We start from the raw sequence: 24813 nt of genomic DNA on the forward strand, positions 1-24813 counted from the left end.
GAAAAGTAGATATTCTTCTAAAATGTACAGCATAAATGAAGAATTAATATTTTGGGATATTGTAAAGAAATACTCTTTTTGTATACTTATAGTATACACATATATGTAATATATGCACACCAAATATATGCCTATGCTGTGAGCATAGGTCTGCATTATGGAGTCAGTCATAGGACTGACTACAGCCAGAAACTCGTACATGTTATGTTAATCATCTTTTTCTTCATCTTACTTCATTTTGTCTTAATTATTTTAAAATAATTTTTTATTTTAACAAAAAAGGCTTGGCTTTCATATAATAATATAAATTTGCAACTTCAAAGATTTCCATGGTAGTTTCAGAATATGGATGAGTCTTTTAGGAAGGATCTTGGTAGGAGGCATAGGATTCACAGAATCCTATCCTACTTTCTCAACTGAATAAAATGAACATAAAAGCAACAAATAGTAACCAGAGAAGGATCCTAGCATTATTTCATAAAGTTGAAAAGTATCATCAAGAAAAAAAAAATCACGAGAATTGGCAAGTACTTTTCTTTTAAGGGAGATAGAGTGGGGCCAAAATTCTCAAAAATGTATCCCCCCTGCTCATTGCCAAGATTTTGTTATTGACCTTGGTTGCTGGGTAAGGGTTTTCTATAAGGTACAACAGGAGAATATAACTACTTCTCTGGGGACAAATTAGCTATAATCAGAAATACCCAACCCCAGAAACTAGCACTGCCTCAACTTCAGAGCAGCCAGCGGCCTCACCTTCCAGTGGAAACAGTTTGTCCCAGTCTTGGATGGTGGTGGGGAGGGGGAAGAGGCACAGAAGGAGTTTTGGTGAAACTGCAAAGACAAAGGAAAGGTAAAGGAAATGTCTTAGTTTGTTTCTGTTGCTATAACTAATGTCACAGACTGGGTTCATTTATAAAGAATAAAAGTTTATTTGCTCACAGTTCTGAAGGTTGGGAAGTTCAAGATTACTCTGCTGTATCTAGTGCGCTCTGCTGCTTGGGGACTCTCTTCAAGAATCCCAAGATAGTGCAGGGCATGACTAAGCTAGCCAGAATGAGCTTGCTTTTATGAAAACAAAGCCTTGACCTTATCAGCCCATTCATCCATTCCTGAAGGCAGGATCCTCATGTCTTGATACTTCCCACAGGTCCCATATTGCAAGTACCATTAACATAGGGTTAAGTTTTCAACACATGAAATTTGGGGAACTCATTCATACCCTTGTGGAGATGGAAGGAGTTCACCAGAAAGAGAGAATTTTTCACCTAGTCTTTTTTATTATATGACAGACAAATAGAGAATTGGGGGGAAATTGATACTCATGAAAATAAGATATAATGCCTTTCAGTGCTAAGTGGACATTTACAAAAGTTATGTATTAGTAGAAAAAGAAAATGAGAGTTAAATTCCAAAGCATTGAAATGGTTTGTACTTTACTCTGTCAATAAAAATAGAATAAAATTATGAATTAACATAAAATGGAAATTATAGGCACCTAAAAATTTTAGATATTAAGGGTGTTCAGAATGCTTATGAAAAATGTATATTATGAAAAAATTACGAATGGATTTCAAAAACCTTTTGCACCAAAATAAACATCTTTTAATTCCATTTTTCTGTGATTTTTTTTTTTTTTGAAGTCTCTTTGTATAGTGGTGGTCTCATAAGATTATAATGGAGCTGGAAAATCCTGTTACCTAATGAAGATATAGGTTTTGGTAGCTTTAGTAAATTCATGGTGGAAGACAGTCATTACTCATGTATTTGTGTTAATGCTAGTATAAAACCTGTGCTGCCTGCCGGTCATAGAAATTATGTACAGCCAATTATGTACAGTACATAATACTTGATAATGTTTCTGGTTTATCTGTTATTGTTATGAGTATACTCAGTAAGAATTTACTGTAGAACAGTATGCCACATTACAAATGATATCCAGTTTTTCATTAACAAAATGATTTGCAGATTAAAAGAGTTCATTCCAATAATATAAGGATGTTTTGGTTTTAGGAACTCTACTATAATACATCACTTTAACAGAAGTAAAATAATATTTTTATCTTGATAGGTGTTAGATGGGCATTTACTAGAACTATAAATTTGTGTGTAAATGTGGATGGCTATTTCTTTAACATGATAGAATAATGTATCCCAAACTAAGAACCATTGTATTTAGTGTGGAAACACTAGAATAAGTAAAGATAAAAATGAGAAAACTTTTTTCTAGTACGTTGTTTAGGAGTGTTTTAGAGGTATTAACCTGTTAACAACTGGTGGTGTCAGGAAAATGAACCAGTAAGAGATACATAATGGAAAAATGAAAGCAGCATTATCAGAATTTACATATGATAGCACTGCATATATGTATATATGGAACATACAAGAGAATCAGTGGAAACATTTCAAAATGAAAAGTTTGTAAAAATGAGAAAAAAAATGTCAAATTCACTATACATATACATATACACTATACACATACAGCTTTTAAAAAACTGGTACCAGGGGCCAGCATTGTGGCATAGTGGGTAAAGCCACTGCATGATGCTGGCATCCCATATGAATGCTGGTTTGTGTCCTGGCTGTTCCACTTTGGATCCAGTTCTCTGCCTATTGGCTAGGAAATGCAGTGGAAGATGCTTGGGCTCCTGCTACCTATATGGGAGACCTGGAAGAAGCTCCTGGTTTCTGGCTCAGCGCTGGCCTAGCCCTGGTCATTGCGACCATCTGTGAGACAGTGGATGGAGGATCTCTGTCTCTTTCTGTTTCTGTAACTCTGACTTTAAATAAATAAATAAATCTTAAAAGAAAATTGGTGCCAATGATGAGTTAGAAAGCAGCAGAGGAGGGAAATGCCTTTAATAAAATCACTACTGTATATACCCCAGGAATATGGAAACTTATAATGTCCGACTTAAAATTTTAAGTTCATTTGAAAAGCTTTTGGAGAGGCAAACCTTGTTTTGGGCTAGGAAACTTTTTTTTTTTAAGTTTGCAACTCATCCTACGTTAATCAGTACATTCTTTATAAGAATTTCAGAAGACAAGTTTTGAAACTTGACAGTTGGCTATGTTTATTTGGGGGGATAAATATGAAAATGGCCAGGAAAGTTCCTTAAAAGAAGGGAAGTTTGGCATATCATGTTAAAATCAAATTATCATAATTAAAAACATTTGGGCATAAAATGCACAGATTAATTAAATTATATGGGAAGTTCAGAAAGAAAATAAGTTAATGTGAACTAATGTAATACAGAAGATATGTGGAATCAGATGGAATAATTGAAAAATATTTATGATTACCAGCTGTATACCAGTTAATAAACACTGAGGATACAAAAGGAAGGTTGGAGAGAGGGCAGGAAACCCATTATCTACTCTCTAGTTAGGGGAGACAAATTAATAGACTATATCAGGTGGCAATAAATACAAAGAGAGTTGTGTATATATAGGGTCAGGGATGCTGTCTCTTAGAAGGTGACATTTGAGCAGAGGTATGAAGTGAAGGAACAGCAAGTAATAGAGAACCTGAGGCAGGATTATTCTTAGTTTATTTTATGAATACATTAAAAGTCACTTATTGAACAATATGAGAAAAATATGAGTAAGCTCAGTCCATCTACTTAATAGCCTACTGCACAGTTACTAAAAGGAAATGTAGATCGATAGATACATGGAAAAGCTACATGAAATAGCAGTTTTACAGAAAGCTGTGCTTAAGTTGATCTCATTTTCATAAAACAAATACATCAAAGGACTCTGGAATGTTAATTTTTTAAAAGATTTGTTTATTTGAAAGGCAGAGATAGAAGGAGAAAAAGAGACCCAACAATGGTTGGATCTGGGCCAGGTGGAAGCCAGGAGCCAGGAGCTTCTTCTGAGTGCCCCACATGGGTGTAGGGGCCCAAGTAGTTGGGCCATCCTCTGCTGCTTTCCTAGGCACATGAGCAGGGTGATGGATCGGAAATGGAGCAGCTAGACTTGAACCAGTGCCCAAACTGGATGCCGGCACTGCAGGTGGAGTCTTAACCTTCTGTGCCACAGCACCGGTCCAAATGGGATTGTTAATCTGAACATGGACTTGTGAGAAGTGTTGGGAAAGTAAAATTATATTCTTGGTTTATATATTTTTACATGATTTCATTTTACTTTATTGAGATACCAAATACTTACATTATACCAAGATGCTTTTATTTTGATTCTGTAGCATTAATTTTTTTAACATGAAGAAAATTGAGGAATTTTTTTGATAAACACATCTGAATGTAATGAGGCAGCAGGGTGTATTAAAAGAGGTGTGGGTTTTTAAATCTTAAGATTGGATTTCTAATGACAGCCCAGCTATTTCCTCCTCTTGTGGTTTAAATTAAGTTCTATAATGCTCTAAAGTTTGCTTCTTCACAAATAAAACAGGACTAATAACATGCTTAATGTTTTAAGACTTAAACAACTAAGGGCTGGCACTGTGGTGTAGTAGGTAAAGCCTACACCTGCAGCGCCAGCAGCGCATATGGGCGCCAGTCCCAGCTGCTCCACTTCTGATCCAGCTTTCTGCTAATGGCTTGGGAAAGCAGTGGAAGATGGCTCAAGTGCTTGGGCCCCTGTATCCATGAGGGAGATCCATAAGAATCTCCTGGCTACTGGCTTCGGATCAGCCCAGCTCCACCATTGTGGCTATTTGGGGGAGTGAACCAGTGGATGGAAGACCTTTCTGTCTCTCCCTCTGTCTGTAACTCTGCCTCTCAAATAAATAAATAAATCTTTAAAAAAACCAAAAGAATTAAATAATTAGATGTCTAATACATACTTCTCCCTTTCACCTTATTTTTGTTATTGCTGAGTTACTTCCCCAATCCAGAAAATTTCTTGAAGAACTTATGCTACAAGGTTCGAGATTTTTTTTTTTTTTGTAATAACTTTGTTCTAGAAATCATTTTCGGCATTTTTTTAAAAACTTTTATTTAATTCATATAAATTTCCAAAGTACAGCTTATGGATTACAGTGGCTTTCCCCCCCATAACTTCCCTCTCACCCACAACCCTCCCCTCTCCCGCTCCCTCTCGCCTTCCATTCACATCAAGATTCATTTTCAATTCTCTTTATATACAGAAGATCAATTTAGTATATATTAAGTAAAGATTTCATCAGTTTGCACCCACATAGAAACACAAAGTGAAAAATACTGTTTGAGTACTAGTTATAGTGTTAAATCACAATGTACAGCACATTAAGGACAGAGATCCTACATGAGGAGTAAGTGCACAGTGACTCCTGTTGTTTACTTAACAAATTGACACTCTTGTTTATGGCATCAGTAATCACCCTATGCTCTTGTCATGAGTTGCCAAATCTATGGAAGCCTTTTGAGTTCACCGACTCAGATCTTATTTAGACAAGGTCATAGTCAAAGTGGAAGTTCTCTCCTCCCTTCAGAGAAAGGTACCTCCTTCTTCGATGACCTGTTCTTTCCACTGGGATCTCACTTGTGGAGATATTTCATTTAGGTCATTTTTAAAAACTTCTGTGCTGGGGCTGGCGCCGTGGCTCACTTGGTTAATCCTCCGCCTGTGGCGCTGGCATCCCATATGGGTGCCGGGTTCTAGTCAAGTTGCCCCTCTTCCAGTCCAGCTCTCTGCTGTGGCCCAGGAAGGCAGTGGAGGATGGCCCAAGTGCTTGGGCCCTGCACCCGCATGGGAGACCAGGAGAAGCACCTGTCTCCTGACTTCAGATCGGCGTAGCTCCGGCCGTAGTGGCCTTTGAGGGATGAACCAATGGAAGGAAGACCTTTCTCTCTGTCTGTCTCTTTCTCTCAGTGTCTATCTGTCAAATAAAAAATTAAAATTAAAAAATTAAAAAAAAAAAACCTTTTGTGCTGGAAGTACACATAGGTTAAAAAGTGATAGAAGAAGAGAATGGAAAATACAGGTAGGGACAAAATGAGATGAATGAGGAAAAAGTGCTCTGTGTGGCCACAGGTGTATATTGCATGAGGTTCGCATTTTAACTCCAAGCCTTCCAGCAGCTAGTTAAAAAGCGTTTATATCACACAGCGTATGTTGCTTATGAAATAAAGATTATTAAAAATGATATACAGCTTTCATGTATGTCATAGATGCAATTCTAAAATAACCATGCTTCCCTCCCCCTTCTCTCAAGCCCCCTATCTTCCTTCCATTTTTTTCCTTTAATTTTTCTAATAACATATTTTCAATTTACTTAGTAATTACAGGTGTAATGTACCAGTAAACCATAATGTTCAACAAGTAGAAAGTAGAAAGACCACTGTTCTACAGGAGTGTATACAAGGGCCAAAAACAATAATTGAATCGTAAAATGTCAGCTTGCATCCTTATACTTTTTTTGGTATTCTGTATTAACTGTCACATATCAGAAGAAACATAATATTTGTATTTTTGGGACTGACTTAATGAAATGAAAAGTAGATTAGAATCAAAAGAATCCTGCTTCTCTCTGAACTTTCCACTCCCAACCAGGGCACACACACAGAGCCTCCAATTCCAGATGGTTACAAAGTTGACAGTTTAAAAACTTTAAAGGAATAGACTTCAGTTATTTAGAATATGAGAAAAAAGGAAACTACACATTCTAAAAAATGGAGTATGTATACCTTCATAAACCAGTATCATAAAAATTGTGTAGACTTGTGTTTCAGACTTTTTGATTTTAGAACTTCTTCCCTTTACATTAAAATTATTGAAGATTATAAGAGCTTTTTGTTGTTGATTATATCTACTGATATTTACCATTATTTCATTTGGAAAATATTGTTTCACTGAATTGAGCAGATCTTCCATTTCATTGAAAACTACTTGTTACCACCACTAAACTCATCAGAAAAGCCCTTTTTTATTTCTCTTTTTAAGAGTTATTTATTTATTTGAAAGGCAGAGTTGTTCAGACAGATCTTCCATCCACTGAGTCACTCCCCTGAAGAACCAGGAGCTTTATCCGAGTCTCCCCCGCGGATGCAGGGGCCCAATGACTTGGGCCATCTTCTGCTGCTTTCCCAGGTGCATTAGAAGGGCGCTGGATCAGAAGTGGAGCAGCTGGGACTTGAACTAGTGCTCACATGGGATGATGGTGCCCCCCTCAGAAAAGCTTTTAAGTGTCATGAAGCTGTGAAGCTTGTGATGATGTATATAATTTGCTGGTATGCTAACTTAAAGTTCTAATTTTATAATTGATAATGAATGCTGCTAATTGTCTTTTCTTGAAGTGACAAGCTGGCTTTGTTCACATTTGAGAAAATGTTTGGCAGGTACCCAAGTCTGAGTGGCCATATTTTTTTTTTTAGAAAGCTTTTATTTAATAAATATTAATGTCATAGGTACAACTTTTGGAATATAGTGATTCTTCCTCCCAAACCCACTCTCCCACCCCTACTCCCATCCCACCTCCTATTCCCTCTCACATCCCATTTTTCATTAAGATTCATTTTTAATTATCTTTATATACAGAAGACAAACTCTATACTAAGTAAAGATTTCAACAATTTGCACCCACACAGACACACAAAGTATAAAGTACTGTTTGAAGACAAGTTTTACTGTTAATTCTCATAGTACAACTCATTAAGGACAGAGGTCCTACATGGGGAGTAAGTGCACAGTGACTCCTGTTGTTGATTTAATAATTGAAACTCTTCTTTATGACGTCAGTGATCATCCAAGACTCTTGTCATGAGTTGCCAAGGCTATGGAAGCCTCTTGAGTCCACAAACTCCATCAGTATTTAGACAGGGCCATAAGCAAAATGGAAGTTCTCTCCTCCCTTCAGAGAAAGATACCTCATTCTTCGAAGCCGTAGTTTTTTACTTGCTCTTGTAGGTAGAAATAGTGATCCATTATTTAAAAAGCAGAAAATTCAGTTTACACCTCTAGTAATTACACAAATCTCTCTCCTGATTTTCTTTTTTAAAAAGATTTATTTATTTGAAAGAGTTACAGAGAGAGAGAGAGAGAGAGAGAGAGAGAGAGAGAGAGAAAGGTCTTCCACTCAGTTGTTCACTCCCCAATTGGCCGCAACGGCCGGAGCTGCCGATCCAAAGCCAGGAGCCAGGAGCTCTTCTGGGTCTCCCACACGGGTGCAGGGGCCCAAGGACTTGGGCCATATTACACTGCTTTCCCAGGCCACAGCAGAGAGCTGGATCTGAAGTGGAGCACCCGGGTCTTGAACCGGCGCCCATATAGGGTGCTGGCACTTCAGGCCAGGGCATTAACCCACTATGCCACAGGTGGGCCCCTCTCCTGATTTTAACTGCCATATTTTCTTGTGCAGCAGAAGTGCTTTATGAGTATTTCCCATTTACCTAAGAATATTACAAATATATATTCAATTTTTAGGATTTAATAATAATTTTTATGGTTTTTGCAAATTAAAGGGTACTTCAAAAAGTTCGTGGAAAAATGGGAATAAAAGATTATTTTGGTGCAAGAGAATTTATAAATCCATGCATAGTTTTTTGATAATGCATATTTTCCATGAAATGTAGAATCCTCTGCATACATTCATTGTTTTTGAAGATTTATTTATTTATTTGAAAGGCAGAGTTACATAGGAGGAGAGGCAGAGACAGAGAGAATGAGATCTTCCATTCACTGGTTCACTCCCTAAATGTCTGCAGTGGCCAGGGCCACGCCAGACTGAAGCCGGGAACCAGGAGTGTCTTCTGGGTCTCCCACATGTGTGGCAGGGGCCCAAGCACTTGGGCTATCTTCCACTGCTTGCCAAGGTGCATTAGCAAGTAGCTGGATGGGAAATGGAGCAGCCAGGACTTGAACCCATGTGTGATGCTGGCATCGCAGGAACAGCTTAACCTGCTATGCCACAGCATGGCCCCACCCCTTCCCTGACACATTCTTAAGTGATGCTGATTCTCCCCCAGATTGCATGGCAGTGAATTTACTGCTAGTTTGATACCATTGACTTGAATCATGCTAAGATGCTGGTAGGTTTTTCTCTCACTGATTTTGTGCAATTGGTACATATCAATACATTGAAAAGGGTAAATAATGTCTTAGTAATACTTTGACCAGCCAGCCTCCTGAAGGGTCTTATGAGTCATCTGTGGGTCCTTGGGCCCCACTTTTGAATACAGCTGATTACCAGTCTCACATATGAATACTAATCAAGAACATCTAACAGTAGAAACTATAGCGTTACACTAACAAAATAGTACTTTTATTAGGCCTTGGTGATATTCTTCCTTTGAATATAAAGGTGAAATCTGTTAATGTAATTTATGACATCAGCCACCTAGAGAGAAAATGCAGATGATAATTACTGTCGAATTTCTAAAAGTTGAACTTAAAAAATTTAAACATTCTATTAAAATTTAAAATCCAGGACTGTCATTGTGGCATAGAGGGTAAAGACACCACCTGCAATGCTGACATCCCATATTGGCACCAATTTGAGTCCTAGCTGCTCCACTTCCTTTCCCGTTCCCTGCTAATGAGACTAGAAAAGCAGTAGAAAGTGACCCAAGTACTTGGACTCCTGCACCCACATGGGAAACGCAGAAGAAGCTCCTGACTCCTGGCTTTGGCCTGGCCTGGCCTAGCCCCAGCCACTACAGCCAATTGGGGAGTGAACCAATGGATGGAAAACCTCTCAATGTCTCTCCCTCTCTAACTCTGCTTATCAAATAAATACATTTAAAATCCACAAAAATTGAAGCCCATAAGAGAAAAGAATAAATGAATGCTTTCTTGAAGGAAAATATGTGTGAATTTATGTCTGTATTTATGAATATTCTGTCTTGTGTATTTCTCAAACCAAAACTCAGTGTTTCCAGGGATAAACAATAAGAGTACTCCCATTATAATCAGAAACAAAAAGTTACTACTATGATACACCATCATTTTTACCATTGTTTAGGAACTGCCACGTAATATAAAATACTACAGTGATAAATGATAAATAGTTATATATTCATTTGAAAAAATATACTAAACAAATGCTATGTGTAGGTGAAATGATTGTACATTTGGAGAACCTCAAAGAAACAATGGTTAAAAGTGTTAGGAACCATGAAATCTCTATGGTTACCTGAAAATTTTGTGTGTCAAATTTAGAGGCCTTCCCATAACAAAGCTTCACTGATTAGTTATTAGAAAATAGTGGATTATTTATAGGATATAAATATGTACTTCAAGCATTGTAAAGATACCGGTCATTTCTAAATTAAGCCATAACTTTACAATAGAAATTGAATCCCAGCAGGATTACACTAAATATAATTCATGTGCAACAAAATTTTAAGACAAATAATTGGAAGGGAGGATGGAAAGAGGAGTTTGTCCTGTTAACCTTTAAGAAAATTCAAAGCACCTTGAGGTATTGATATTAAAGAAGGTCACAGTAAATTCTCAAGGTAAACCTTATGTATTTATATTATTTCTACTTAACAAACACTTGAGCATATGATGCATTTCAAGATAGCTTTAGTAATTGGTAGCAGGTTAGCTGGCTGGCCACCAAACAGATTTTGATAACATGCAGTTGTTAGCAGTTACTATCATGTTTGCTTCCGTAGTTTCTAGTTTTTCTTGCCTCCGTGTCTGTTCCATCACATATGCTGTTACCGGTTAGATAACTTCAGTACTGTTGTCTTCCCACAGCACATTTTATAGCTGAAACTCTTAAAGAGTCATAAACTAAAGACTTCAGTACAACAGATTAACATTCAGTTTTGTAGCTCTGAAGTAAAATTAATCTCTATTTTACAAAAAAGCAGATTCAGAAGCAGTAAGATTTGACAAATATCCACAGATAGGATTCAAATCTTATGTTTCCAGAGTTTGACTTCATTATATTATAGTTAGGCAAAGTGCTTCTTTTTTTTTTTTTTTTTTTTGACAGGCAGAGTGGACAGTGAGAGAGAGAGAAAGGTCTTCCTTTGCCGTTGGTTCACCCTCCAGGAGCCAGGTGCTTCTCCTGGTCTCCCATGCCGGTGCAGGGCCCAAGCACTTGGGCCATCCTCCACTGCACTCCTGGGCCACAGCAGAGAGCTGGACTGGAAAAGGGGCAACCAGGACAGAATCTGGCTCCCAGACCGGGACTAGAACCCAGAGTGCCAGACCTGCAAGGCGGAGGATTAGCCAAGTGAGCCGCGGCGCCGGCCACGATTTTATTTTGCATATCTGAAGGTCTTCTCTAAGAACCAGAATGTTTTGGTTGATTACTTAAAACTAGTAATTACCTTGGGATAACTAACATTTAATGAAACATCTTACAGAAAAGTTGAAGCCTTGTAATAATGTATATTTAAAAATAAGTTGATGTTTTGTATAAGAGTTGTATCCATTTCCATATAGTTTATAGTGATGTACTTCTTTTTGTTTGCTGCTTAGCCGTATATGTGGGAGTCCATGTCCTGCGGTATGGCCTGATGTAATCAAACTACCGTATTTCAACACGATGAAACCAAAGAAGCAGTATCGTCGAAAGTTAAGAGAAGAATTTGTTTTGTAAGAAGGGGATACTTAAATATCCATACTGTAGTGAATATTTTTAAAAACAGTTATTTCTTGTGAATTCTGAATGTTACTCTATCCTCTTTTGAGCTGAGGTAGACCTATCACAGTTCTTCTTAGGCCATTTAATTTTGAATTACCTTTAGCTATATGTGAAATACCATTTCACTATCATTACGGAGTCGATCTTTTGAGGTTGTGATTGATTTAATACTTAAATGAAACAGAGCAATACTATTTAAAATCTTACTGAAGCAGCTTCTGAGTTAAATAGTAGTTTTAAAAAAATTCATGAGCAAGCTGCCCATAGAGTAATAAAATGCACTATTATTTCCTAATAATTACTAAATTTTATAAAAATAATGGAATATTTCTTCAAGAAGAATTTGGGATTTGGTGAAATAAAGTTTTATAAAGTGTTAGTATTTAAAATAATTTTGTTTTTAATTAAAACTTAATCCAAAATAACTTATTCACAAATAAGTTCCTAAAGAAGCACTAAATTTGTATCTAAAGAACGTATTTGACTTTGGTAATCTTCTCATGCTAGTATTCCTGCAGCTGCACTAGACTTATTTGATTACATGCTCGCCTTGGATCCCAGTAAGCGCTGCACTGCTGAGCAGGCGCTTCAATGTGAGTTCCTGCGAGATGTGGAACCTTCAAAAATGCCTCCACCAGAGTAAGTTGCTTTTTTAAATATTAGATTTCACATATGCAGAATCTGGATAGTGTCAAGAACATCTATATATAAATATCATAAGGTATTGCACACCTAGTGAAGCCATAAGAAATATAATAAATCAAAAGAAATAGGTAAAACAGCACTAGTACACATAATAAACACATCTAGAATAAGGATGCTTACTCAATATTGAGCCAGTTATAGGACTAGCAAAATCAGTCTTTCTCTAGCTAATTTTAGGGTTAGTTGATCTTAATATTTTATTAATAAATTCAACTCTGGGAAAATGCGATTCCTGCTTTTTTAATTCTAGTACTACTTCTGCCATTACTTATATTACCACTGGTACTTATAAAACTAAAATTTTGAGTGTTATGCTAAGTGTTTCTCATTTATTGCATTATTCTTTGTAAATCCTGTGTGTTAGATAACAATTGTTACTGTTACTTACAGAGGGAGAAAGCAGGCTCAGAGAGGCTAAGAAACTTGCCCAAGAATACAAATCTAGTAGGGGTTGGAGCCAGCTCCCAAGTTTTAGTTCAATAAGATAAAGAGGTTCTGAGAATACTCCATGGCATGCTGTCCAATAGAAAATCCTTATCATTGAATAAAAGAACATGAGTATCAGAAACCTGTGTGGAATGAATTATCATCTGATAGAAGAAAAATGCATTGAGTTTGGGAGTCAGAATAACTATGTTCCTGAACGTTCAGTTTTTCATGACTCATGTTCTTTCTCCAGAATTGGTATGGGAAGGGGGAAAACACTCCATTTGCTTTTCCTTATTGAGGATCTGGAAATCTGGTGGGTATTTTCTTAGAGGTGTTAGCATGATGAAGAGTTACTATCATTCAAAGCAAGCCTGTCCCTATGATATTCAAATGTTTCCATGTAATATAGTGAAACTATTTTTGAAGGAACAAGCATGAGCTTTAAAGTTAAAATCATTCCACTTATCAGTTAAATTGAACTCATATTTCTGTGAGGCTGTTATACTTTGCTTCATAAAGTTTTTACTGAACTGTGTATGGCTGGTGTTTATGAAGTGATTTGAAAGGCAAAAAGAATCTCTCACCTTACATACTGAGGTACCTGAATCATTCACTGTTGAATTAATCCATTCATCCCTTCTATGTACTCTCCTTCCTTTCCTCCTTCTCTTTCTTAATAACTTGTCATTATACAGAAAGTTCAGAGTTCCCTCATATGTCAGTAGTCTTGAAATTTCACCCCTTCATGTTCAACTCTTGAGAAAAATAGGATGAATGATAAAGTGAGCATTCATATGTCCTAAGATTCAAGAAGTATTAATATTTAAACACATTTACTTTAACACTATATATAAACTTTTCCCCATAATATTAGTTGAATATTATGTTGTGGAGGTGATACTTCACTTACAAATATTTCATCTTGTAACTATAAGAACTAAAACTTTATTCTGTGTGCCTGCAGTAATGTTGTAAAGCATAAGAAAGTTAACATCAATATTCAGATTTCCCCAGTGGCATAATAATTTCCTTTATAGGTTATTTACTTTTTTTGGATAAAGAATTCATTCACACTTCATACATTTTATTTAGATGTCATGTTTCTTTAGTCTTCAGTTGCTCTTGGGGAGGGCATTTATTACAGTAGAATCCAAATGTAGATTTTTGGTAAAACATTTCACAGTCTGGATTTTATTGCTTTCTTGTGATCAGAATAAATAACATTTTTAGGGACAAGAATACAACCTACATGGTGATGTGTACTTTCTGTAGTATTATATCAAGAGGAATGTAGTATTATTTTGTCCCATTATTGGTAATGCTCATTTTGATCCCTTGATTTAAAGTTGGTCCACATGCAAGAATTCTGGTATAATTCCATCAAACATATTTCAGTTTTTAATCAAGGGTTTAAATAGTTGCAAATTAATTTTCCATGAAATTTAAATGTTGACTTTTTAAAGTAGAGCAGTTACATCACTCTTGTAAATGATTCCAGAGGATCCTAATATCATAGCATTTTGCCATTACCAGCAATAGTATAGAAAATATTCAAGAATTGGACATTGTTCCTTTTTCATTTAGAGTTTATATTACTTCTGCTAAATTTTCTAATTTAACATTAAACTTAAAATAGTTTATTACCCTATTAAATTTAATTTTAAAACAGAGAAATTAGTAAATTTTGCTAGAAGTACAACTGAATGAGTCAGATAGGACTGAGATTTTTTTTTCCCTGAGTAATTTGATTAATATAACTTATCCTAGAATGAGGCACAGTTCCTCATTAATTGTAGTTTTCTTTTTTTTATTTTTGTAAATACCCATTTGAGAATGGAAGAAGTTATATCATTGAGTTCCTTCCACATTATATACTGCAAATATTTCATCAAAAATTATTTTAATGACCTTTCAGATATCAACTTGGGATTCTTTATCAGTTTTCTTGAGAGAAAAGAATTAGAAACCATGTGCTCTGCAAAAGGTTTCATAGTTAGTCTTTAGTCATTTATTTTTTTCAGTGGCTTTACAAGTACTTACTAAATGATTTTTCTAATACAACTTTTTCTTTAAGTATTTGAAAGGCAGAGTGACAAATGGCTGCAAAAGCCAGATCTGGGCCAGTTGGAAGCCAGGAGCCAGGAACTCCATCTTGGTCTCCCTCTAGGATGGCAGAGACCCAGGTACTTGGACCATCTCAGTCGTATTAGCAGGAAGCTAGATCAAAAGCAGATTAGCTGGGACTCGAACTAGCAGTCCTTGCAGTCTATTTTTAAAATTGTTTCTTTTTGCGGTTTTAAATCTGTTCTTGCAAAAAAAAAAAAAATCTTGTAAGCTTATCCTATTCAGTTTATGGAAGCCATCTGCCATTTAACCTAATTATAAACTGTCCTGTTGTCAAATAAATCATTAAATCAGACTTTATTTTTATCAGCATACACCTGACTACATTTTTCCACTTTAAATATATTTTACAAATTGGAAAACATTTTGTAAACAAATAATACATTATGGAAAGTATCTTACTGAGTATATTACTAAGCAGTAAGGTCAAAATTATAGTGATATTGAATGAATATTTAAATAAAATGTATAAACAACATGATATGACAACATTATTTTTTTAAATGTGAGAGTCATTAAAATGATAAATCAAAGTTAGAATGGAAGGTGATGATTAGCTTGCCTTTAATAATTTTTGCTGCATGAGTAGAGAAGATAGTACTATCAGGCTAAGCACATTCCTTCATTAGGAAAAGCCAAGTGTCTTTTAAGATTTTGAGTCTGTATCTGTATCCAAATGAGGGCAGATAACAGTAGGCCTCTCTGACCCTTGCAATATCCAGACTGTTTTTTTGTTAGATATATTTTTGTCTAGTTCACCTTTTTCATATTCTACACTTGTAACATAGGCCAATCAAAGATATCCTAAATTGCTTATAAGGTAAGGACTATGATATTCCTTTGGGAAATAGATATCTATATCGAACTTTTGGTCAGTTTTTAAGGAATAATCAAATAAGAGTAGAGTATTAATATGTGCTGCTGAAGCGACCAAGAGAGTAGAGTATTAAATAAGTCACAATAACTCCTTTAATTTCTGATGTATTTAATGAAAAAAATTTTAAAGCATAAAAAAAATTTTAAAGCTAAGAAGTGTCAGGTAGCCTCTGATTTTATTTTTCAATAGCCATATAAGAATGATTAAATGATCTGTAATATGAAATATAGCTGTCATTGGAATAAATACTTCATGATATGATTTGATGAAAACTGTTCTAAGCTACCTATTGAATGATGATCAATTATGTCAGTCATGAATGTGTTGTCTACAGTGTGACACTGTCCAAGCATTTCTGTGTGTTAACATTTAATATCTCTGCTCTGTGAGGCAGGTAGTAGTAGTATTCATCTCATTTGTAAAGATAAGAAAATTGAGGCACAAAGTCAAGTTACTTACCTAAAGGAAATCAAGTAAGTGGCTGAGCTGGCATTTGAATCCTTCAAGAAAGCACATAAAAGTCTAGTCATTTGGAAAACATTCCTGGTACATCTGAAAAAATGGCATCAGTTACTACCATAGCTTTTTGTAGAATAGTGTTTATCTTTCCTAGAGATCAATGATGAGGTTATCCATAAAGAATTTCCTGCCTTTCTGTTGTGGGAGGGAGCAAAAGGCACTCTCTTTTGTTATCATGGAGCTTTCCCATAAATACAGTGCATTCCCTGACCATCAGTCCTGAAAAGATGAAATAGTTTCATTTATCCCATTCTGCAGTACTACAATATATCTGAGTTCAAAGTATTGCAATAGAGGCCGAGACCCACGTCATCTAATACACACATCCACACAGAAAGGAAAGTCGTTGGTGGGTTGATGATGCCTTAAATCTTCCCATTATCGATATTTTAAATTATCCCTTTGTTTGTTACTCCAAGAGGTTTTTACATGCTGAGGCAATGCACCATAGTATGGCTGAGAGGTATGCCTTTGTTTTGTTTTTGGACCTCAGGTGCATAGACTTGGTTTAGTCATAATCCTTATGTCACTCATCATTGGTCCATGCATGGCTCTCTTTTATTTATTTTACTTGCTTTAATTAGTTATTTTAAATAATGTTAATAAACAGCCATGAACCTACCAAACAAAAGCTACAACCTTGAAAATAACCTACATTAATCATATCATGACCCCTTCTTCCACCCATCGATCCTCTTGCCTCCCTCCATCTGAGGTAATCATCATCTCTGGTGTATGTCTTTCTTTACTTTTTGTTGCTATTTATATGTTCTCATAAAAACTTATGTTTTCAAATTTTAGTTCTTATTTTTACAACAGGATATCATGCTGTTTGTAATCTTTTGGGAATGACCTTTTTTACTAATATTTCATATTACTAAGATTCAACTTTATTTCATAACATGAGATAAAAGTTTGTGAAAGAGATGGTGTAAAGAAAGAACTTGCTTTGTACCTGCAGGCTTGTCTCAAACTCAATCTTAGAGGATATAAGGACATGGAAATTCCACTGAAACATTTCCAGGTGTTAAATCTCCCCCATCCCCCTGAAAGTCTTTGTGTACCCTAGAGGTAAACACACACTACAGTTTAGGGCTTAAGGTACACATATCGCCAGGTGGGATTGTATAAAGGAGTTTGTAGATATTACAGGCAAGTTTGTTAACCTTTCCATGCCTCAATTTTCTCATCTCTAAGACAGATTTGTAATAGTAACTTTCCATTGGATTTGTTACTAGGATAAGAAGAAAACATTTATAAGCAAAAATTATGTCTTTCTTTCTTAAGGAAAAGTGATTCTCTAGTGTTGTCAGTTTTATGAAATTATATTATAGTAGGGTTGTTTCAGAATTGTGTATAAGTTTGATAGTTACCAGTTATTCAGAACTCTTTAGCATCAGTTTAATTCTAGAACATCTGATTATAGAAGCAAATCACAGGTTTCTCAAAGGTAAAAAGCTTTTACCAGGAAGTTTTTTGCAAATGTTATATTTTACTCTGTACATTTTTATCCTATATCTGGTTTCTGCAAATGGCGTTTTTCTGCCTCCTCCTTCATATCCTATTCAGTATATGCTTGACTATAAGAACTGCCTTTAGAAGACAGCACCAAGGGTAACTGTAGCATACTTTTATGAATTTATATTCATTATACAGAATTTTAATAAATGATTACTGTTTATTCTGGAGCAAACAAAAATAGTCCTTCTGTAAAGATAAGGCCCTGAAGAAGGTGGAATGTCAAGGATGAATTGGAGTTTTACCTACTTATGAAGTTGAGTTTTACCTATTTATTTGTGTTTGAAATCTTCCAAAATGATTTTTGGTAAAAGGGAAATGGCTTTCTTACTGTACAATTACTAACATTTTTTTTGTGAAGAAATGTCATTCACAATGTAGTACTTAAAATTTTTTTTCAGCCTTCCTTTATGGCAAGATTGCCATGAGTTATGGAGCAAAAAACGAAGAAGACAGAAGCAGATGGGCATGACTGATGACGTTTCCACAGTTAAAGCCCCTAGGAAGGACTTGTCTCTGGGCTTGGATGACAGCAGAACCAACACACCCCAAGGTGTGCTGCCATCTTCACAACTGAAATCTCAGGGCAACTCAAATGTAGCACCTGGTCAGTAATGCTTCCATGGGTTGGTTTTCTTCACCTCATTTTGGGGCTAATGTTGATTATATTGCTCTAGTGTTGAAGCATTTTGTGACTTAATGGTGAAAATTAAGGTGTATTCACTGAATTTGACCTTTTCTTGTTTTTTGTGCTATGGCAAAAGTTTTATTACTCTAGCATCACAATTTTAACCAGTCTCAAGGAAAGATAGTTTCTAAAGAAGGATCAAATTACTTCTGATTGGTGATTGGTCAGATGGTTTTATTTCCCCTTTTCTCCAGGATGGGAGTCATAGGTGTTTACTAACGATACCCTCTGTGGACTCAGTGTTTAGGATCTGTGGATGCTTAAGGAATAGGAAGGAAGACAGAGGAAAGACAGCTAAAAATTATAATGGAAATTCTTTCATACCATTTTTAATGTCCTCAGGTCATTCTTAATGTTAGATGTTTCCCTATATATTATAATCTCCAGGATTGAAATCTGATATTTTGCTAGAAATAACTTAAAATATGATAAAGAGTAATATTTTATATGTAGTAATTTGGGGGGAACTTAAATTTCTTATTCTGACTCCGTGTGTGGTAAGAATAAGCACTTTCATGAAAGTCAGCCCCTTCAGTGTTGTCTGTCATGTGTTAAAGTCATGATTGCATTTAGTTAACAACTTTTTTAAAAGAAAGTCTACTCACTTTGCCTCAAGAATCCAGAAACATTCAGCTCTGGGTAAATTTTATTATGAAGACAGAGACTAATGTAAACTGTATGTTTGTGTGTGTATGTAAGTAGGTTGTGGTTCATTAAACATGAAAAAATACAGAAGCACTTATTAGGAGATAAGTAAATCTTGATTTATAAATTTTCTGGTTTAAACATCTGTGGATTAGATTTGAGTTTCGATGGTTCAGAATAGAGTAAGCTTCACAAAGATTACCATAATTCTTGCCCTTGTAATCAAAGTTTATTCTTGACCTTCGTTAGACTACATTTTTGAAGTATTCATACGTAAAAAAAACCCAAAGCAATTATTTGTTGTTCAAAAGAATTTACTTTTGAAATAGTGAATTTGCCTTATACACTAAAACATTTGCTACACATATAGTGTTGAAGAATAGCTTTTAAACAGTGAAGGCTATCTATGTCAAGTTCAGCATTCTGCTTATGTTAATATATAAAATTTGGAGAAAGGCAAAAGAGAAACAACAATAAGTTTTCTGTCTTCATTCTTTTTTTTTTTTTTGACAGGTAGAGTTAGACAGTGAGAGAGAGACAGAGAGAAAGGTCTTCCTTTACTGTTGGTTCATCCCCCAAATGGCTGCTATGGCCGGTGCGCTGTGCTGATCCAAAGCCAGGAGCCAGGTGCTTCCTCCTGGTCTCCATGTGGGTGCAGGGCCCAAGCACTTGGGCCATCCTCCATTGCCTTCCCGGGCCACAGCAGAGAGCTGGACTAGAAGAGGAGCAACCGGGACAGAACCGGTGCCCCGATCGGGACTAGAACCCGGGATGCCGGCACTGCAGGCAGAGGATTAGCCTAGTGAGCCATGGCGCCGGCCTCTCTCTTCATTCTTATACCATCCTACTGCTTAAAAAGGATTTGAGATAGTAGTAACAGAGTTTGCATGATGTGGTCACTTGTCCCTGGTCACAGTTGTCATATTTACTGAGACCATCAGGTCTGTATTTCTGCCTCTCTTCATGGAACTGATGTCCTAATTCTAAGAGCAAGTACAGTAGAATAGTGTTATTTTAGTATAATTTAACTGTAAAAAATGAATTCCTTTTCTGGATCATTTTGTTAATGTTTTTAGCTCTAACTTTTTTCACAACCCTGTTAATGTTGATTTTATTGTGTTTTGTTTTTCCTTTTTAAAGAAAACTGTCATTATTAAGAAGTGGGAATTTGGATTTTTTTAAAAATAGGAAATCTCTGTTCCGTTTTTCCCTGCATCATCATTAAGTGTCTGAAAATAAGAAAACGTCCTTCTGTAGAAGAGACTTCAGTTAGCCAGTGTCTCCCTGTGCTCCAGGGAGACCACCTCTGCCAACAGGCAGATGAAAAGGAAAATAACAAGAATTGGCTCTTGGGGTATAGCAAACAATAGGGTTCCTAATTAATGCTCGTGAGTCAGAAAAATAGCTTCCAGGTTTTTTAAATAATCTAAAAATAATAAGTTAAAAATACCTCAAAATGCATAAGGAGAATATAAAAGAAAAATATGAATAGCATTAAAAAGTTTTCATCTTTGAATTTCCCTTGTGTTAATCTGTCATCTATGGTTATGGCACTTGCAGGATCAAGTGCCACATACAGTGGTATATACATTTGAACCTCGTAATGATTTGCATGAGCTTGCACAAAAGCCTGTATAAACCATCCCAGGTCTAATCTGAAAGTTGGAAAAATAACTGATTCTGCCTTACTGAGAGGTTAATATAATACTGTCATATATGCATGGAGTAAATGCTTCTGTAGGCATTCTTAACTAACCCAAAGTGATCTCACTTTAAAAAAAAAAAAAAGGAATTTGAATAAAAACACAGGTATTTTATCAGAGCCTGCAAATCTTATTTCAGTTTACCACAACGATAAGGTTGGGTTCTTGGATAATAAACTACTTTACAGAAGCAGTACAGTGTAGTAGTTAAGAGCTCTGATTCTGGGATCAGAGATGTGATTTCAGCCCTGCCACTTATAGAAGCTGTGACTTTGGGCGTCAGTTTCTTCAACAGTAAAATAGAGCCTATCTTACAAGACTGTCGTGAGGACTAGAGGACGTAAAATACTTCGAAAGTACCAGGCACTCTACATTAGCTATTGTCATGACTGTACATTTCCCACTCACAAGGTGGTGTTTTCTATTTAAATTGCATGGGGTTGAACCACTGCTTGGGAATCTAAATCCTATTTTGGAGCGCTTGTTCAAGTACTGGCTATTCTGCTTCTGATCCAATGTCCTGCTAATGCATCCTTGGGGGCAGCAGATGATGGCTTAAGTGCTTGGATCTCCGTCACCCATGGGAGACTTGGATGGAGCTCTGGTCTCCTGGCCCAGCCCTGGCTGTTAAAGGCATTTGGGCAGTGATCCAGCAGATGAAGGAGTAATCTCTCACTCTCTCTGTCTGCCTTTCAAGTAGCAGAAAACAAATAAAAAACAAGCAATTAAAATCATTTCTGAGGAAATCTTTTAAAAATTTGTAGCATGGGGTCCTTGTGATAGACTTGATTTTCATTTTGAAGTTTTATTCTTGCTCAAAATTAACCACAGTTTTTTCTTTTTTTGTTTGACTTATGTGCAGTTACATTTAAATGGTTCTCTTTTCCCAGTGTTTCTTAAACATTTCCCTTCAAATGTACATTTTAGTATGGAATACAGAACCATTTGGGGGTAGGAGGTGGGAAGAGCTGTGAATTATGGCAGTTCTAATTAATATAAATTTTGTCTTTAGTAATAACAGGCCCTGGACAGCAGTTAAACCACAGTGAATTGGCAATTCTACTAAACCTCCTACAGTCTAAAACAAGTGTTAATATGGCTGATTTTGTCCAAGTGTTGAACATTAAGGTAAACTCTGAGACTCAACAGCAGCTAAATAAAATAAACCTTCCTGCTGGAATTTTGGCAACAGGTGAAAAACAGACAGATCCATCAACACCACAGCAGGAGTCTTCGAAACCATTGGGAGGAATTCAGCCGCCTTCTCAGACTGTCCAGCCCAAAGTGGAGACTGATGCTGCCCAGGCGGCTGTGCAGAGTGCATTTGCAGTTCTGTTGACTCAGTTAATAAAGGCTCAGCAGTCAAAGCAGAAAGATGTGCTACTAGAAGAGAGAGAAAATGGATCGGGACATGAAGCATCTTTACAGCTCAGGCCACCTCCAGAACCTAGCACTCCGGTATCGGGTGAGTGTGTGGATGCCAGACCGCTAACTCAGCTGCGTTCACGCTGTTTCTTGCTGTTCCCTGATTATCTGTTATGCAATTTTTTCAGTGACTTTGCCAGATTTCCTGAAAATTCTCAGGTCACTGATTATAAGTTGGTTTCCTAGTCTGTTTACTCCCAGGAATTGATTCTTTAACAGATTATCCAAGTGTAATATTATTCATTAGGGATGTATAGATTTTCCTAAGGTAAGACTGTGTTAAGAAGTCTTCCTTTATTTCGAATACAAAAGGATGCTTGACCTAGGTATAAACTTTATGTACATAATAACATTGCTCCTCTGGTAATAAACTAGTTTATGTGAAGTATCTTTGAAAAGCCAGATAAGATAAAACTTTTCAGTTACTATATACTTAAATGAAGCAGGCAATATTAATACTTGTAAACTTTTTTTCCTTTCTGTTTATAATGTTACGACAGAAATGGAACTTCTGATGATCTTTAAGACCACCATAGGACACATCAGCTATTTAGTTTTCCATATTAGCTTTTGACTTTATTTTGCTTTGTTTCACTTAGGGCAAGATGACCTCATCCAGCACCAAGACAGGAGGATATTGGAGCTAACACCAGAACCAGATCGGCCTCGGATTCTGCCCCCTGATCAACGTCCTCCTGAACCTCCTGAACCACCACCAGTCACTGAGGAAGATCTGGATTATCGGACAGAAAACCAGCATGTAGCCACCACTAGTTCTTCATTAACTGACCCTCATGCTGGTGTGAAAGCAGCCCTGTTACAGCTGCTTGCCCAGCATCAGCCCCAAGATGATCCTAAAAGAGAAGGTGGTATTGATTATCAAGCAGGAGACACTTATGTGCCCACTTCAGAATACAAGGACAACTTTGCATCATCTTCTTTCTCTTCTGCTTCTTATGTTAGCAATGATGGTCTAGGAAGTAGTTCTGCTCCACCATTGGAACAACGTAGCTTCATTGGAAACTCAGATATTCAGTCTTTGGATAATTACAGTACTGCTTCATCTCATTCTGGTGGTCCACCTCAGCCTTCTGCCTTTTCCGAGTCATTTCCCAGTTCAGTAGCTGGATATGGAGACATTTACCTCAATGCTGGTCCCATGTTGTTTAGTGGAGACAAGGACCATAGATTTGAATACAGCCATGGTCCTATTGCAGTCCTGGCAAATAGCAGTGACCCTTCTACAGGGCCAGAGAGTACTCACCCTTTGCCAGCAAAGATGCACAACTATAACTATGGTGGTAATTTACAGGAAAACCCGGGCGGCCCTGGCCTCATGCATGGACAGACCTGGACTTCTCCTGCTCAAGGACCTGGATATTCACAAGGATACAGGGGACACATTAGCACATCAGCTGGCAGAGGTCGAGGCAGAGGGTTACCATTCTGAGTATCTGTTTTTCCTCAGGCACATCATTTTTATCTGGAAAGACTTTTCTAGCTGCAATTTAAGGCAGCAGTCCAAGAGACTTGAATAATATTAATTCAACAACAGCTTTATTTTTATGTGGAAAAGGGTCTTGCATACAATAGTTTAAAAAAAAAGACAAAAAAAACCTTTGCTTAAATTCATGCTGTTCTTAAAATTAGATCTATTGATTGTACATCTTCACAAATTCTAGTTACAATTTTATTTTGTATTCTCGCAGTTTTAAGTGGATGCTAATCTTAGGGACATAAGCTTTTTATGACCCTCTTGCAGATCTTCTGAACTATGCACATTTGTGCTTTTTTTGTAAGTTTGGACCAACTTTTATGTAACAAACAACCCCTCTCCCACCCCTCCAGTTTTACAACAATCAGAAAGGGCACTGATTTATTTGGTATTTTTCTTTTTACAAAGCTACCTTTAGTCAAAGGTCACTGTCAGTCTTTGCACCTGCTTTCAGTGTTATTGTGAAAGGTGTACTTTGTGCTCATTTCAGAAAATAAAACACAACCTTTCTCTTGATGCAACAGTTTTATAAAAAAAAAAATGGTCAATGTTATTTTTGTTTTGTTTTGCAGATTATCATAGCCTAGCAAAATACATTCAAATGAAATAGTGGTTTTTATATGAAAAACATGGGTGGGAAGGGGAGGGGAAGTAAGTGCCTTAACAGGTAAGCTTAAGGTCTGAAAAAGTAGTTAATCTTTATACCCATTTGTCTTTTAAAGGGAATCAATGCGTTCTATGGAAGAGGCAGGAAGCCCTTAAACTTTCAGGGGCTACCTGTTCAGTTCCTGTTAGATCATTCCCTCTGTCTATCACACTTTATCCTTTTCTGCCTGTCTTCAGACTGTATTACCTTTCACTAACACCTTCTCTTGATGGGGGGAGTGAGGGAAAGCAAAGAAAGGGAGAACTGCAGTTAGTACCTTTTGTTACTTCTGAGAAGTTTAAAGTTTTGTCATTTAAATGGTTGGAAGTAATAGCTAAATGGATTTTTAGAGTACTGTTTTCTTTCAGGTTGCCGTATTGTCCCTGTTTTCATTTGAAGAGCAGGAGTTAAGAAACGAGATAATAACAATTTACATAAGTCAATTGAGTTCATGGTGGGGGTGGTGACAGACACCTTATTTTTAAGTTATACAATTGCCA

At 36.4% G+C, this 24813-nt stretch overlaps 1 protein-coding gene across 2 annotated transcripts in view; it reads left to right on the forward strand.

Moving 5' to 3' along the window:
* Nucleotides 1-24183, forward strand: part of CDK13 (cyclin dependent kinase 13) — a 115237-nt gene extending 91054 nt beyond the window's left edge. The window contains exons 10-14 of one of the 2 annotated variants that reach the window (XM_062179188.1): nucleotides 11374-11490; nucleotides 12047-12178; nucleotides 18113-18318; nucleotides 21760-22212; nucleotides 22772-24183. In XM_062179188.1, the coding sequence (XP_062035172.1) occupies nucleotides 11374-11490; nucleotides 12047-12178; nucleotides 18113-18318; nucleotides 21760-22212; nucleotides 22772-23622 (1759 nt within the window). In that variant the 3' untranslated portion in view covers nucleotides 23623-24183. The remainder of the gene's footprint in view (nucleotides 1-11373; nucleotides 11491-12046; nucleotides 12179-18112; nucleotides 18319-21759; nucleotides 22213-22771) is intronic. The other variant, XM_062179189.1, reaches the window with a different exon arrangement.
* The last annotated feature ends 630 nt before the right edge of the window (nucleotides 24184-24813 follow it).

The sequence above is a fragment of the Lepus europaeus genome, chromosome 20, assembly GCF_033115175.1.
Source record: "Lepus europaeus isolate LE1 chromosome 20, mLepTim1.pri, whole genome shotgun sequence".
NCBI classification, from domain to species: Eukaryota; Metazoa; Chordata; class Mammalia; order Lagomorpha; family Leporidae; genus Lepus; species Lepus europaeus.